Raw genomic sequence first — 15176 nt, 5'->3', positions numbered from 1 at the left:
AAATCCTGAGAGGTGTCTTCTGCCCTCCACTGGTGCCCGTCACACACAGCAAACTAACAAACTGTATACATGTGTGTGTGTGTGTGTGTGTACATACATACTTATAAGTAAGACAAGAATCCTTCTCTTTCCGGGATACCCAGGGTTACGTGAAGTCATAACGATAGTTAAGGAGCTCACTTCTCCACAATGACACTTGAACCTCACCTTTTCCCACGGCATCTTTTCTGCACGGACAATGGGTGTCTCTTCTACTTAACCCTGTTCTCAGATCCTCCACTCACACCACACTATAAACACATGAAACTACTTAGACTACAAATTCCCCTCTGTGGTTTCTTCTCCAGAATTAAATCAGCATGTGAAGCTCTTCCAGGAGCATGGAGATCTCCTGGGGAACCATGTGGGGAATCACCTCATACATTTAAAAACATTAAAGCATCTTATATTAGCATGTATCATCAGCATTAGCATAAGCTAGGTCAATGGTGGTTCACACCTGTAATCCTCACCCTTGAGAGGTCGAGAAAAGAACGAGAGACTTGAGAGTTCAAGGGCAGCCTCATCTACATAGATCTCCAAAAGGAAGTGGGTGGGGAGATGCACTGAGATGGCTCAGAGCATAAAGCTGACTGATTCCGAGCCTGGTGACCTCAGATCTGTCCCTGGGACTTCCACTATCTACCAATAATGGAAGGAGAGAACTGACTCCCACAAGTGTTCTTCTGAGCTTCACGTATCCACATGGCACATGTTTGTGTACACACATATACATACACACATACACACACACACACGCACACACACATAGAGTTAAATGTTGTTTAAAAGTCAAGTACATAGTTGATAAATATTCAGTTTATATTATCACTAAATTTTATAATATGCTTGTGTCTTATATTAACTACTTAATTGTGAATGATTAATTGGTGTTTAATCATATAACTTTATTAGTATTAAATAACACATTTTCACAAAATAAATATAAAAATTAGAAAAGGTTAAAACAAAATTATGACACAAGAATTATCTGGGACTTAGCTTCAGGGAAAAAAATTTAAGTACTGCCTTAGTTTATAACTGCAGTTAAAAATTAAAGAATGACCATTCAAGGAAATCCCCACCTGAATATGTCCCATGAACTCAAGTCTATCAGAAACCTTATATGACACTCTCACAAAAGACCAAACATGGTTGTATCAATGAAGATGCTGCTCCTGGCAGCAAATGGCACAGCCTGCTGAGTCAACTCAGCCAAGAAGGTTAAATAGCTTGGATTTACTTTTGCTAGGGGAGACAGGGCTATAAGCTGACATGAGTGATTGTGTCATGGTGATTTAGGAGTCCGTGAGACAGTAAGACAGCTGTCAATAACAGTCAATAACATAATGGTCTCAGATTTTTTTTTCTTCATATCTTTGAGACAGAAAATTGAGGGAAAAAAAAAAAGCCCTAAAAATGTTTCCTGAGTACCTACTTTGGGACAGGCACAGTGCTGAGCAGCAGACAATAGTAAGTATGGATTACCAAGTCTGAGACCCAAGACTACAGTCTATCTCATGGAAACAACTTCACACAGATATCAGTGTCTGGATACACACACACACACACACACACAGCCCACGCATAAGCACACACAATTGTATGCCACGCCCGAGGCACGTCTGACTTAAAGTAGCCTGTAAAATGCCTCGTCATTCCTTTATGCTGAATATGCATCCTGCAGCAATAAGGCACACTGTCCCTCTCCTGCAGCAATGGATCCCTGTCCTGGTGCAAGACTTTCAAAGTGTCAGGCTCAGCCAGGATGGAGGAGTGACTGACTGAGCACAGGAAGCTGGGAGCCAGGAGGGTCAGAGGAACAAGGGCCAGGGCAATGATGTGAGGAAGGAGGCCTTCTGCACAGAAGTGTGTGATACATACACAATGAAGAAAATGAACCAGAGCCAACTGAAGTGGAATCCAAGAAAAAGAGCAAGGGAGTCACATGAAATACTACCACACAGTAAGTGGAAAAACGAAGAGCTTGTTGGCCTGTCACACATTTCCAAACCCCAAAAGTAAGCTGTGTCCAGCATGCGTACCAATGCTGGTGCAAGCCACCCTCCAGAGGACTGCGTTTGTTTCCGTTGCTAAGGGAAACAGAGGCACTTGACAGAAAGAAGAGGAAAGGTAAGGTACTCCAAAGGCTGCAGAGAAGCATTTCCTACGTTCACAAGAAAATAGTGAACAAAACAGTGGCCAAGCTCACAGACAGCTTACAAAGAAAGAGAGGGAACGCATTATTAACCAAGGAACAGTCCATAGAACAAGGATTTGGAGCAGAAACACGGACAGAGTCCTCCCCAGGCATGGATCAACACTCTTGTGCTGGGTGCTTGGTACATGACTGCCTCCACTCAACACCGCAACAGAACACAATACAGCAAAGCTGCGTGCCTTTGTCCTGTGCTTCTCTATGCACTGAAGCTAAAAATAAAATATATTCCAACCCATACTGCAAGCTTTACCATTTTATCACTGGAACACTTAAACTTATTAACCGATACCCTCAACCATGTTTCGTATTAAATTGCTCAAGCTGTAAACGAATAGAGTTTCTCCTTCTTAACCGTGAGAGAACATTGCCTGTGCTACATCACCCAGACCTGGGACTATCCCGTGAAATTCTTAGGTCAGAAATTCAATTACATGAGAATTCTCTCTATTTCAACAATATCCCTGCTTTTGCCAGTATTTTCCTGGTGGCTCCGTGACAGTCGACAACACTTGCTCTCGGCTATGATTAAAAGTCTCACCTCCATCCCAATGGAGAAGCTAGAGAAAGTACCCAAGGAGCTAAAGGGATCTGCAACCCTATTGTTGGAACAACATAATGTACTAACCAGAACCCTGGAGCTCTTGTCTCTAGCTGCATATGTATCGAAAGATGGCCTAGTCGGCCATCAATGGAAAGAGAGGCCCATTGGACTTGCAAACTTTATATGCCCCAATATAGGGGAATGCCAGGGCCAAAAGAATGGGAATGGGTGGGTAGGGAAGTGGGGGGCGCTATGGGGGACTTTTGGGATAGTATTGGAAATGTAATTGAGGAAAATATGTAATAAAAAAAAATAATTCACCTACATGACACGGTAGGCGTTCCCTCATGATCCTGGAACTCCGGCCCCTGCCTAAGGTACCAACTTCCACAGCCCCCACAAGAGAAGCATGGTCAGTAGTCATGTAAGCAATGGCCCATGCTTTTGACCTTCAGGCTAAACTCCTCCCCAGTTACCTAGCAACAGTGAAGACCATATAAAGGGGAGCTCAGCCCTCATCTCGCTCTCTTACTCCTTTTTTCCTTCACCTTTCACTTATCTCACTTCTCTCTTCTCTTCCCTTTCTCTTTGTCTTCTCCTTTCCTCTTCTCTCTTCCTCTTTCTCTCTAACTGCCCCCCCTCTCTATCTCCTACCTTCTCTCTTTCCCCTGCATTTTTATAATAAAGCTCTTAAACCATAAAAAAAAAAAAAAAAAAAAAAAAGTCTCACCTCCAGTGGCCTACCCAATCAGAAATGGGCCCGGGTTTCTGCTATCTTCTGCCCAATCCATAGCTGTCCAACTTAAAGGCATTTTTATGACACACAAGCTAGAGAGAAAGCAGTGAGCCATTTACAGTTAAGCCAGAAACAGGATCAAAATAAGTAGATGTTGGTTTTGGTCCAGAATCCAAACTTTTATCATCTCTGGTAGTGTTTAAGCCTCTACCAACATCCATAAAAACTCTTCTTAAGAAATGGTGACTGAGGTATCCAGCATAATGGCGACTTGGAAAATGAACTGTTTAAAACGCTCACCACCCTTATTCAACACTTTCTAACGGTTTCTGCAACATGTTTCAAAGTACAGACTATAGCTAAGCTTCAGGAAACCAAAATGTCCTTGAAATTAACTCAACAATTATGGCAAACAATTAAGAAAAATTGCTTGACTCAATAATTCAAACCAATGATTGTTTTCCTTCTAAAATCGAGTTTATACAGACTTATTCACTGAACGTTCGGTTAACAAGCATCACATGCCATTCAAAATGAACTAGTACTCATTTCATACAATTTACCTATGATATTTAGAGAATCAAATTTTAAAAACTCCTGCCTGACTTTAGGAAATCAATGTTTAGCTAGGTGACATCTCCTGACACAGGCCCAGTGCTCCAGACTCCTTAAGCCCAGGCTGCTTAAGCCCTCTCCCACAAACCCGAGGAACTTTAAAAAGACAAACCAAGAATAAGAGAGAAAGGAGAAGCAGAAGGAACAAAAACAAACAGGAAAGAGGACGGAAAGACGTGGGAAAGGAATGAGGGAGACAGTGTCCTCCTGGCTGAAGCACAAATGTAGACCTCTCTGGAGAACAGATGCACCCTCAGGCTAAAAACACACTCCTGTTATGACCTTAGAATCAAAATTAAGGTCAGTCACTAAAACCCTGAATGGCGAAGGCTAAAACTCTGACTTGTCCTGTCTAAGCTGAGCCGGGATGCTGGGCCAATCTAGGACAATGGGCGCAGCCTCTTCCCGGGAGCCTCATCTGCTCCCCACTCTTACCTCCAGCTCACACATGCATGTCCCAGGTCACTTTTTCAGGCAGCTGTCTTCCTTCCTAGGCCTCCAGGCTACCCTGGGCTAATACAGCCAGACTATGAATAGCCTTGGCTGTCACTTGTACCTGCTGATCATACACAATTGTGTTTCAAGAGAGAACCCTAGCAGGGCACTCTAAACTCATCAGAGCACACTAGGGGGTTCAAGGAAATCTGGGGAACCAGTTTCTATGGAGGAGACACTCTTCTCAAGCATCTTGCTGTTTCATCCACAGAAAGAGACCTTGCATACAGAAAAGCATGAGTGATTGCCAGAAACTCAAACTGTCTACCAGCAAGGTACTCTTGTCAGTGGAGGAGACTAGCCTACCTAAAGAACAAATGCCAAGGGAAAAAGAGGGACAGAATCCAACACCTGGTGATAAAGCTACACACACCAGACAGTGCCACGCAGAGAAATGATCCAATTAGACCTTGAGCCCCGCCTTCGGCTGCCATAGGTAGAATGTTAGAAAACTACTCCTGCAAAGAGAGCTCTTCGGGGCTAGCTCCAAAAACCCATCATCCACTTCTTCTCCTCAGCCATCTAGTGATCTTTCCTCACAACAGAAATCAAGCAACAAAGGCAGCTCTGCTAAAACATACAATGCCCTGGTACAACATTCATTTCTGAAATGGAAAAGATATACATTCATTTAACCTGCTCAAACACATGACTCTGAAACCCTCTGACACACAAACAACCAACAGATCCTGGGGAAAAAGGAATAACTAAATTCTAAACCCCTCTTTCCAATCAGAACTGCTGGCATTTTGGCATCACGATGCAGAATCTTTCATTTTATTTTGAAAATCCAGTTATATGTAATAGCTTCTCTTGGAGAAAAGAAAATAGGTTTTTACCATAAAAGGACCTAAAATCAGGAGTAAAGGGAGTGGAAGGCTAAAGTCAGTTTTCATGTTAAGTAGTTTTTAAACACATGTAATTTTTATTTACATGTAAAATAATTACAAGTTATCCAGATAAGAAGGGTCAGGAGTTTCTGACGAAATCATGTTGGTATATTCTAACACAGATAAATAGAAATCCAGGATAAATTAGTAGCAAAAACTTTGTTAAAGGCTATTTTGTTGATTTTAACATTTCCTTTCAGAATTATTTTCCCATTTCTACCCTTTTATTAAGCTACATGAGCATGGGAAAGCTAACTCACTCGCCTACAAAGTGGGTATAATAGTATCTACCTCGTCCTTAAACAGAATGAACACAAGCCACTCATCACAGTGCTTACGGTACTTGGAACGCATTTGGAAAAATGAATTCCTGTATTTTCAACTCTTGCTTCCAACGTTTCTTTTTCTTTCTGGTACTTTTACTACCAAAATAAACACATCCAGTAAGATGTTCACAGAACTTATCATTTGGGTTATTATTAATCTGTCTTACCTGAATGGTTTGACATATGGAACCCTTAAGCTACTGGAACTATAGGGAAATAAAGATACACTATACCTTTTCCTTTGATGGGGGACTATATGAATATAGACCTCTGTTTACCATTTAATGTTTCTGTCAAAAAAAAAACCCTATGGCTACAAGAGCATATATAATTTTGATATTGACTGCTGAATTCTAAAAATTGAACTTACAATGAAAACATAATCATCAATATAATATCAATAGACACCTCTTTTGAGACCTGCTCTTGGAAGTCAAATGTCTACCACATATCCCATTAGTTATTAGGATAGTAAAACTGAAGACCCCTACTGTGCTCAGCAAGCCTCTTCACAGTACTGTAACTTCAAATATAAACACCGGTATTTTTGAAGCACTAAAAGTGTAACTCCAATCGGGGAAATAAAAGAAACCTTTGGATTCTGATACCAAAGACATCTACATGTCTTGAATCCTGTCTGACCCAAGAATTCAGCAAGTGAAGTGGACATGAACTTTTTGAGTTCAAATCCCCTGTTGGCTTCATTAAAGATGGCAAGTTATGACCTACCACTGGACTTCTGTGAACATGATGTACACCAAACACTAAGAAGTTAATTTGGCATAAAAGCCCCCACAAAATTACCACATATTAAACATGTTAATACACAGCATACATAACACTGACATCTTCTTTTCTCAGTTTCCTTCCCTTCCTGCTTGCGACCATCCCTCTCGCTTTTCTCCACCCACCCCCCACACCCCCTTCCACGCCTGTCCCACTCTGATGAGCATCTTCTTTCCACATGGGGTTAGTCCTCAAGACTTCCTGATAAAGGTGGTCCTAGCTTAGCCTCACTGAGCTGTGAAATGATACCTCTGTTACAGATTCCATTCTCAGTGAGTCAGGAGAAAAACAGCAGGTCTCTCTCTAAAATGGGCTCTAGAACCATAAAAAGAACATGTGGCATGTTTTGTAGTGTGAGAAAGCAAGTAAAACTAACAATATTCTTTATAAACTCATAAGCTCCTACTTGTTCTCCATGTAGCTATGAAGAAATGAACAAACCGTGATTCCTCTGTGCACAATAAAATAATTGTGAGGAATTGCATACATAACTATATGTATATGTGTCTGTTACACATACACACACACAGTATACACATACAGATTGGGATATCAGAGATAAGAAAGAGTGATACCTGAATTAGGTCTCTTCTGTCGTCTAGAATTCTATCCCTACATTTATATTCTGAATGAAAATTTAAGGGAAAGCCTACAAGATGTCTCAGTGGATAATGATGCTTGCAGCCAGGCCTGGTAACCTAAGTTTAATTCCCAGAACTTACATGGTAAAAGGAGAGACATGACTCCTGTATGATGTTGTCTTCTGACCTTCACATGTACAAACATACACACGCACACACACACATGCACAGTAGATAGATAGATAGATAGATAGATAGATGGATAGATAGATAGATAGATAGATTGATTGATTGATAGATGATAGATAGTTGTAAAATTAAAAGAAGGTTGTTTTAAAAACATTTAAGGGATTAAGGGATATTTTAATTTTTATTTTTACTTTATTGAATTGGTAGGTAAACAAAAATGCACTGTGAAATATTTCTTTCCTGCTCCATATGGCAAAAATGTATTAATATTGAGCTACTAAGTTTAACAAATGTACTTTTAGAAAAAAAAAAAAAGAAAAAAGATGTTTGTGCTAACCTGGCAAGCTACCATGAAAGCTATAATTCCTAGGAACCCTTCACCACTGGGGGAGCTGTACTGCAGATAACTGAGTGCCAGCCTGACTCAGTGCCCTCAGAGGGAACAGCTTGATGTTAAGGACAGTTCACATATTCCATGCCATATATATAAATATTCGCCAAAATATGAACAAAAAAGCCAGAGCACAGCTCTGCTGCCATCTTGCCTTGAGTGTGCTTTCTGACCCACTCACTAATGGTGAGCAATAAGACGGTGGAGAGTTATATAGATCCATGTCCTTGTCCCCACTTGACGACTCCTTACGAAGCTGTAATACTTTGCAGAGGACAGGATGGAAGAAAGTAGATCTTGTATTTCCAAACAATACTTCTGATAGAAGAAATTATGTCGTTTGTAAGAGTATAAAATCACTGGGTGTTTTAAAAATACATAACAGAATTTAAAGGTAACTATGTAACAAAATAAACTATCAGATGACCCACGTCTAGTGTCGTGGTAACTATATGCTGCTTAGCTGGCAAAAAGAGCAACCATTAGTAAGCACGTCTAAGATAGCAACGACAGGGCGATCAATGGTCAACAAGCAGTAAGGCTCAGTACATGACACCTTATACAAATTCATGAAAGATATATGTTTTACCTTACTATCTACAGACAGCCAATTCTTTTAGCAAAAAAACACTGTCAAGAAAGAAGAAAAAAAACCAAAAACCTCAATATTTTAAATATTCGAGGGCTATCTTCTAAGATTGGCACTACTTCATATTTGACAACCCTGAAGACAGCAAGGTTACTCACAATCAACTACAACTATTTTGACTATAATCTCTAGCATTTTATGACATAATTAGTGTCTACACAGGGTAATCATCCCATTTGCAATAAGAATTAGTAAGCACTGGAATAACTCACTATGCAATAAGTAAAAAGAAAAAAAAATCTCACAATATGGCCTTGTATCAGTGAAATCACTATGTCACACTAAACTGTCACCATTCAAGTAGAACCAAAGTGAAATTTCTTCTAAAATAAAAGCTTCATATTGCCATCTATGGATGAAAACTGAAACAAGCTCACATTAATAATATAAAAGAAATTTGATACTCACCTAGTCTCTTGAGCTTGAGGAATGGAACCATCTAAGACTACAGTGGTGACCACCTTCCCTTGGTCAGTTGCTCGAGCCTATCAGGTAAGTGGTAATTTCTGAGCTAATTTGAATGGCCTATAAGGTCTCTTCCTTCCAAGACCATTCCATGTTATGTAAAAAATGAGTAATCTGTAACTTCAGGGAATGTGTTAAATTCAGGTAATGAGGGCATCATTTTGCATTCAAATGATGTCATAAAATGAATAAAAACAGTCCTGGAGCTGCCAAGGGAGTGACTATGACTTAAAAGACTCTTAGAGAGTCACTGCATACCCAGCGTTGACCTAGGTGCTTCATAAATGCCACTCATCTGGTCTTCTCAGCATGTTTGGGAGCTCAGCACTTACAAAGCTTAATGATACGAACTGGAATTGATCAGTGAATAAAAGTGAATAATAAACCTGCTCACTCTTGAGAATTACAATTATTCTTCTGTAACACTAGGATGATACCATAGGATCATGAATTTAGCCAGTTAATCCTCCTTGCCAAAAGGCTTACATAGCCTGCAGAGCCAAGTCCCAACTCCTCAGAACATCAGAACTTGCTGCAGCATCTAGGAGCGACATGCTTCTCACACTGGTCCCCCAAATCTCATCTGCAGTTAGCAGAGGCAATGCCTGGCTTCCATGTGACTCTGAACATGCTGCCCTCTCTGCTAGCTATGCCCACTCCCTGTCTGTAATATGACCAATCAGACAGCACCTCCTAGGAGAGCCCAGAGACTTCTTGTGGGGTTATGCGCTGGGCACTGGGCTTCCACTGTTTCCACAGCCCCTGTAATTACCTCAAGACTGAAGGGCAAAGAATAATTGTTCAAGCACTCATTCATTTTCCCAGCTCTCTGTAAACCCCTTAAAGGCTAGAACTGTGGCTTTTATTTCTAAATCCCTATGACCTTGATTTACTTAAAATGCTAACTAGCAAGAGCTCAAAGTGAATAAATTCCTCTTAATGAGTCAATAAATGAATTGCTTGCACACAGACACACACACACACAAACACACACATGTACCTTATGAGGTAACAAAAGAATCATCCAGACATTATTTCTATAATACAAAGGAAAATGCTAAAGATATCCATGGGTACCTACAGTGCCAAAAGTTCTTTTTACCAAAATAATAATGATAATAATAATAGTAACAAGAGCTATATAAAATCCACACATTTTCAGGTTAAATTATAGCTCTCTGGAAACCAGGAAGGCCTAACAGACAAGAAAATCCCTCAGTTTCCTCTCTGTAGGAAATACTGGTCTTTGAGATTCCATCAGTTCTCTGTGGTGTCCTGCTGCAATTAAAGGATCCTGGTAAAGTACATTGACTCCCTGGGTGATGGAGATATCAAAATGTGCTGTGTGTACCTTTAGATACCGAGGATAATTTGCCATAATTATAAATAGCATTACTTCCAATTCTGACTCGGAGTAGTCATCTATACATGTTTAACCTAAGTTCTACCAAACAACAGTCTCATTCACCTGGGCTGCAAAGTTTCCTTGTGAAGGGCCTATAGTATCGTATGCCCCATATGGAGAGGCCCATCTGAGTTAAAACATCTCAGAAGAGGTGTTCTAGAAACATTGAGAGAGAAAACAACACTCTTTTTCTCAGAAGCAGTGGCCTTCCTTCTATCATCACAAGATGGGCGAATATGAGGTCATGGTCAGCGGGCGGCAGAGACAGAGGTCCCGCGTCTGTTCCCTCACACCCCTCGCTCTGCATCTCTGCTCCTCTCCATCCTTCCTTCCCTTCCCACAAAGACTCTGGGGCTTGCTCTAACACACTGTCTACATCAGCAAATTCCTGACCATGGAAAACTCTATACAGAATAAAAGACGTCATGTCTCAATAAGTAAATTTCAATGAAAATTAAAAATAAGAACCAATTAAAAGGCAAATTAAAATAAAGACAAAAGCATAGGTAGAAGAAATCATACACTAAAAGAGACTTCAATGAACTAAGTATGCCCTTTCTTTTAGCGCTGGCTCAAAATGAATGCGTGTGTGTGTGTGTGTGTGTGTGTGTGTGTGTGTGTGTAACAAACATATAAGTATATTTTTGAGATAAGTGTTTCTGAAAGAATGGTTGTTTTATAGTATCAAAGAATGAATCTTATTTTTACTGTGGCAATTCAGAGTTGCATTTTTAATATAGCCCTTATCCTTCAGAGTTTTATTACTGAAAATGTTAATAAATAAAGCATCAGTTGCTTGCTTCAAAGTAATACAGAAAGGAGCAGGCCAGTAGGAGGCAGAGAAAAGCAAGATGGACTGTAAGGTCCCAGTCACTGAAGCTAGGATTCACTATAGTCCTCTGTTTAGTTTGTGTGTGTGTGTCTAGATTTTTTTTTCTTTTTAATCAGAGGCTACAAACAAGCAACAGAATACTCCCTCACAGGAATAATTATTAACTAACTGAAAAATAAGACAGGTTCCCTTCTGCAGGTTTTCCATGGAAACAGGCCAAAATTTAACAAGAGAAACAAGCAGCTGCCAAGCATTAATTCAGATAATAAAATCCTTCATTAAGAGCTGGACATGTTAGGTTCTCTACTACATTAATCTAACATCCATGGATACTACAAGTTACCCTGAATTTCTACCTATGTCAACAAAATTTTAATGGAGCCAAATATTCGAGTGCAAATATAGACTTAAATATTTTTCACTCTTTAAATATGTCACACACGTGAATAACTGGGTACATTATCACATCACAGTTATGTTAGTGTTGAATGTATTTATGATATGAAACTGCCCAGCTTATCTTTACTTAAGTAAAGTTTTCAATTACCAACTACATGAACTTCAGATGCACTTGTAGATGAACAAATTGTCAGCTTGATCCATACAAACATAAAAACACTTACGGTCCCAAAAATGTTTGCTAGAGTTAGCCAGTACTCATTTGTATCTATAGATGTTTGGTATTGATTAAAATGCAAGTACTGAAATAAGTTAGTTTTCAGAGCAATGTAAGTGCTCAATAAAACGATCGCACCCGAGGAGGACCCGTTTTCGGACATTAAGTTAGGACTGAATGGGCATGTCTCTGGTGTTCAAAAATCTCAGTGACCAGGGGATTTTGAGATGTTGTTTATTTTAGTTTGGTTTCTTAGAGCAGCCTAGTTTTCTTCTCCTCTCTTCTTTCTACAATAATCATCTTGGTTGATAATGTTTTCTCTCAGAGTTAAAACAACAAAGATGATGATGCATATCCTGCCTAAATAGAATCTCCTCCTACCCCATGCAGTTTTTGCTTGACTAAGGAGATGGGGGTCTGTGCCTCTTGTCCCTAGCTCAGGTTACAGGGCTACTAGGTGCATCCAATGCTACCCCTACCCCCTAGCACCTCTGCAAAACATTAGCCTACCCTTCTTTCGGTTCCTTTTTTCCTCCTTTTTGCACTTGCACCAAGAGTATCATGCAGGAATCACATTAAGATTGTGCTCTTTTCACCCGGTACACCGCATTTCCAGGGCAACCCTAAGCAAACGCGGGGTCCCTGGGCAGCGTGGAGGACCACCTCCAGAACCCTGCCACTCACCTGCGGTCCGCCAGGGTCGCCCCTCACCCGAGTGTTGAGCTGGTCGTGCTGAGTTTCGTCCTCTCCGCCCAAGCTAGAGATGAGGCGCAGTGGTATGATGCTCTGGCGCTCCAGGAAGCGGTTTTCGTTCCCCCTCTCCAGTCCTTTCAGTGAGGCGACTCCTTGCAGGCAGGGAGGAGGGAAGGAGGGAGTGGAGAGAAACAGCAAAAAATAATGACCCTGACCCACAGGCCTCCATCCTGCGGTCCTCATCACCTTTATTCCCCCGCCTCCTCCCTCCCGGACCTAACTGGGAAGGACGCAGAGACACCAGCTGGAAAACCCTGGAACCAGCTCCCCTGGAGCATCTCCGGGCCCAGAAACAGGGCACCCCTTTCCCGTTCTCCTGAAGGAGACTCTTCTTTTGCAGGAGGAAAGAGAAAAAAAAGAAAGAAAGAAAGAAAGAAAGAAAGAAAGAAAGAAAGAAAGAAAGAAAGAAAGAAAGAGCATTTGATCCCAGATTGCTGATGCATCCTCGTGTCCCCCACACATGTGTGCTTACACCCCTTCCGCGCCGCCCTTCAAAAAATAAAAATAAAAAACCGCGCACTGTGGAATTGCGGGTGCGGCTTTTCGGGGTCCTTCCAGGCTCCAAAGTGTCCTGGATGCCCCAGCAGCTGCGAACTTACCTGCCCGACCGCAGCGCGCCTCGGGGCAGGTCCCCAAGACGCAGAGCAGCCAGAAGGACGCGGCCGCTGCTGCCTGCATGGTGGCGGCGCTCAGCTGCTCCTGCCCCGGCCCGGGGCTCGGGCTCCCAACCGCCCCTTCCCAGCCCGAGCCGCTGCCTCTGCCGCAGCCGCGTTTGCCTCAGTGCAGCATTGTGCCTGGCGGGCGCTTCGGTGGCGAGGGCAGCTAGCGAGCGCCGCTTCGGGCGCCAGGCTGTACCTAAGTGGCTTCTAGCGCCTCCCACCTCATCCCCAGGCGGAGGCCGGAGCGGGCGGCCAGCATGGCGGGGAGCGAGCCGGGTGCGCAGCGGGCCTGGTGGTGCACTTGCCCCCGCGCCGCATCCGGCCACGCGCACCAGTGTAGCTAGGAAATGTAGTTCCCTCCCCGCACAGCTAGCTGGTCTCCAAGGCGACGCGACCATCGCCACCCCAAAACCCAAGAAGGAGACTGCAGACCAAAGAAGGAGAGGTGATGGAGGTCACCTGCACAGTGGCCACACCCTGAATTCGCCCCAGAGGTCTGCGAGGAGCTGCAGGGTTGCTCACTAGCTACTACTATTGCTTGTGTTTCCAAGCGACCATGCCTTGAGTGCAGGACAAGTCAGTTTTGACACAGATCTGGACTGAGGGCCTACTGTGTGCTGGGCGTGAGTCACACGTTTTCAGGTGCAATTAAGAAAAGCCTTTTTGATAAGAATTTACCCAAGGTAAATTGTCTTGATAAGAGTTGCCTTGGTCATGCTGTCTCTTCACAGCAATAAAGCCCTAAATAAGACACTGCCCCTATCAAATGTTAGAGGCTCACCAGGATGAAATAATAATAACACATATTAACATAATTAGAACTTGAGCTTTATAGATTTTGAAATATATATATTGGCATTTGACCCTAAGAACAAAAGAGAGATTGAGAGAGGGAGAAGATTAAGAATTAGAACAAGTAGGCTTTATCACAAAGATGCAGAAATGACTCAACATATGTAAATCAATAAATGTAATCCAACATATAAAAAACTGAAAGACAAAAAACCACGTGATCATCTCATCAGTTGCAGAAAAACCCAACACCCCTTCATTGTAAGAGCTGTGAACAGATTTGGGATGCAGGGGACATACGTAATCAATAAAGACAACTTAGAGCAAAACCATTGGCAGCACGAACTTAAATTAAGAGAAACTCAAAGAAATTCCACAAGATTGTCTACTCTCTCCATTCCTATTCAATATAGAACCTGAAGTCTTAGCAAGAACAATAGACAACTAGTGGAAATAAAACTGGAAGTGAAGAGGGCAAAGTATCTTTATTTGCAGATTATAACAGACCTCAGACTGTAGTAGGTCCTCAGACCATAGCATAACTGACTCCATGATGGAAGTACCCTTCAGGCTGTAAAACTCGGGAGGTAGACACCTCCACCTGCCCAAATGAAAACAAAGACCTAATCCATCAAACCCATAGTTCTGAGGAAGGCTCTAAATGTACTAACCTTGCTTTTCAGCTTCTGTGGATTCTGCTTCTGGCTCACTGCTCTTATTAATTGAAGTACGTCAACTGAGACCTTTTTTGTGTGCTTGAAAACTCACCCTGAGAAAGTCTCAGGGCTACACTGGGTTCACGAACACCCAGTATAGTCTCCGACTGAATAATAAAGATTTTCTATTGATTTAAACCTGTGTCTGAGCAGTCTTGTCTACTGAATATCCCACAAGAGGGATGATATGATAGTATACATATATGACTGAAAATTCTAACCAGGGAACCCTGACTGCTGATAACACTTTCAGCAAAGTATCTGGATACAAAAGTAATTTCCCAAAATCAGTAGCCTTCTTATATACAAATGTCAAGTGGGATGAGCAAGAAATCAGGGAATATCTTTCACAATTGAAAATATCTTCAGATAATTCTAACCAAGCAAGTGAAAGAATGACTTCTATGATAAGATTGTTAAGTCATTGAAGAAAAAAATTGAGAAGATATCAGAAGTTGGAAAGATCTCCCATGATCATA

General features: G+C 41.7%; 1 protein-coding gene across 8 annotated transcripts in view; it reads right to left on the bottom strand.

Moving 5' to 3' along the window:
• The window catches only part of LOC147004975 (protein DBF4 homolog A-like), a 161945-nt gene extending 148338 nt beyond the window's left edge, over window positions 1–13607 (bottom strand). For 6 of the 8 annotated variants that reach the window (XM_085836482.1, XM_085836483.1, XM_085836485.1 and 3 more), the window contains exons 1-2: window positions 13130–13607; window positions 12462–12622 (exon numbers count right to left, since the gene is read on the bottom strand). In XM_085836482.1, coding sequence (XP_085692608.1) covers window positions 12462–12622; window positions 13130–13208 — 240 coding nt within the window. In that variant the 5' untranslated portion in view covers window positions 13209–13607. Of the gene's footprint in view, window positions 1–12461; window positions 12623–13129 lie in introns of those variants that run through there. The other 2 variants (XM_085836493.1, XM_085836492.1) reach the window with 2 other exon arrangements.
• Between the last annotated feature and the right edge of the window lie 1569 nt (window positions 13608–15176).

The sequence above is a fragment of the Mus caroli genome, unplaced genomic scaffold (genome assembly GCF_978045245.1).
Source record: "Mus caroli unplaced genomic scaffold, Mus_caroli_1 scaffold_4, whole genome shotgun sequence".
Taxonomy (NCBI): Eukaryota; Metazoa; Chordata; class Mammalia; order Rodentia; family Muridae; genus Mus; species Mus caroli.
The sequence above is the reverse complement of the archived record's forward strand: the minus strand, read 5'-3'. Positions and strand labels throughout refer to the sequence as shown.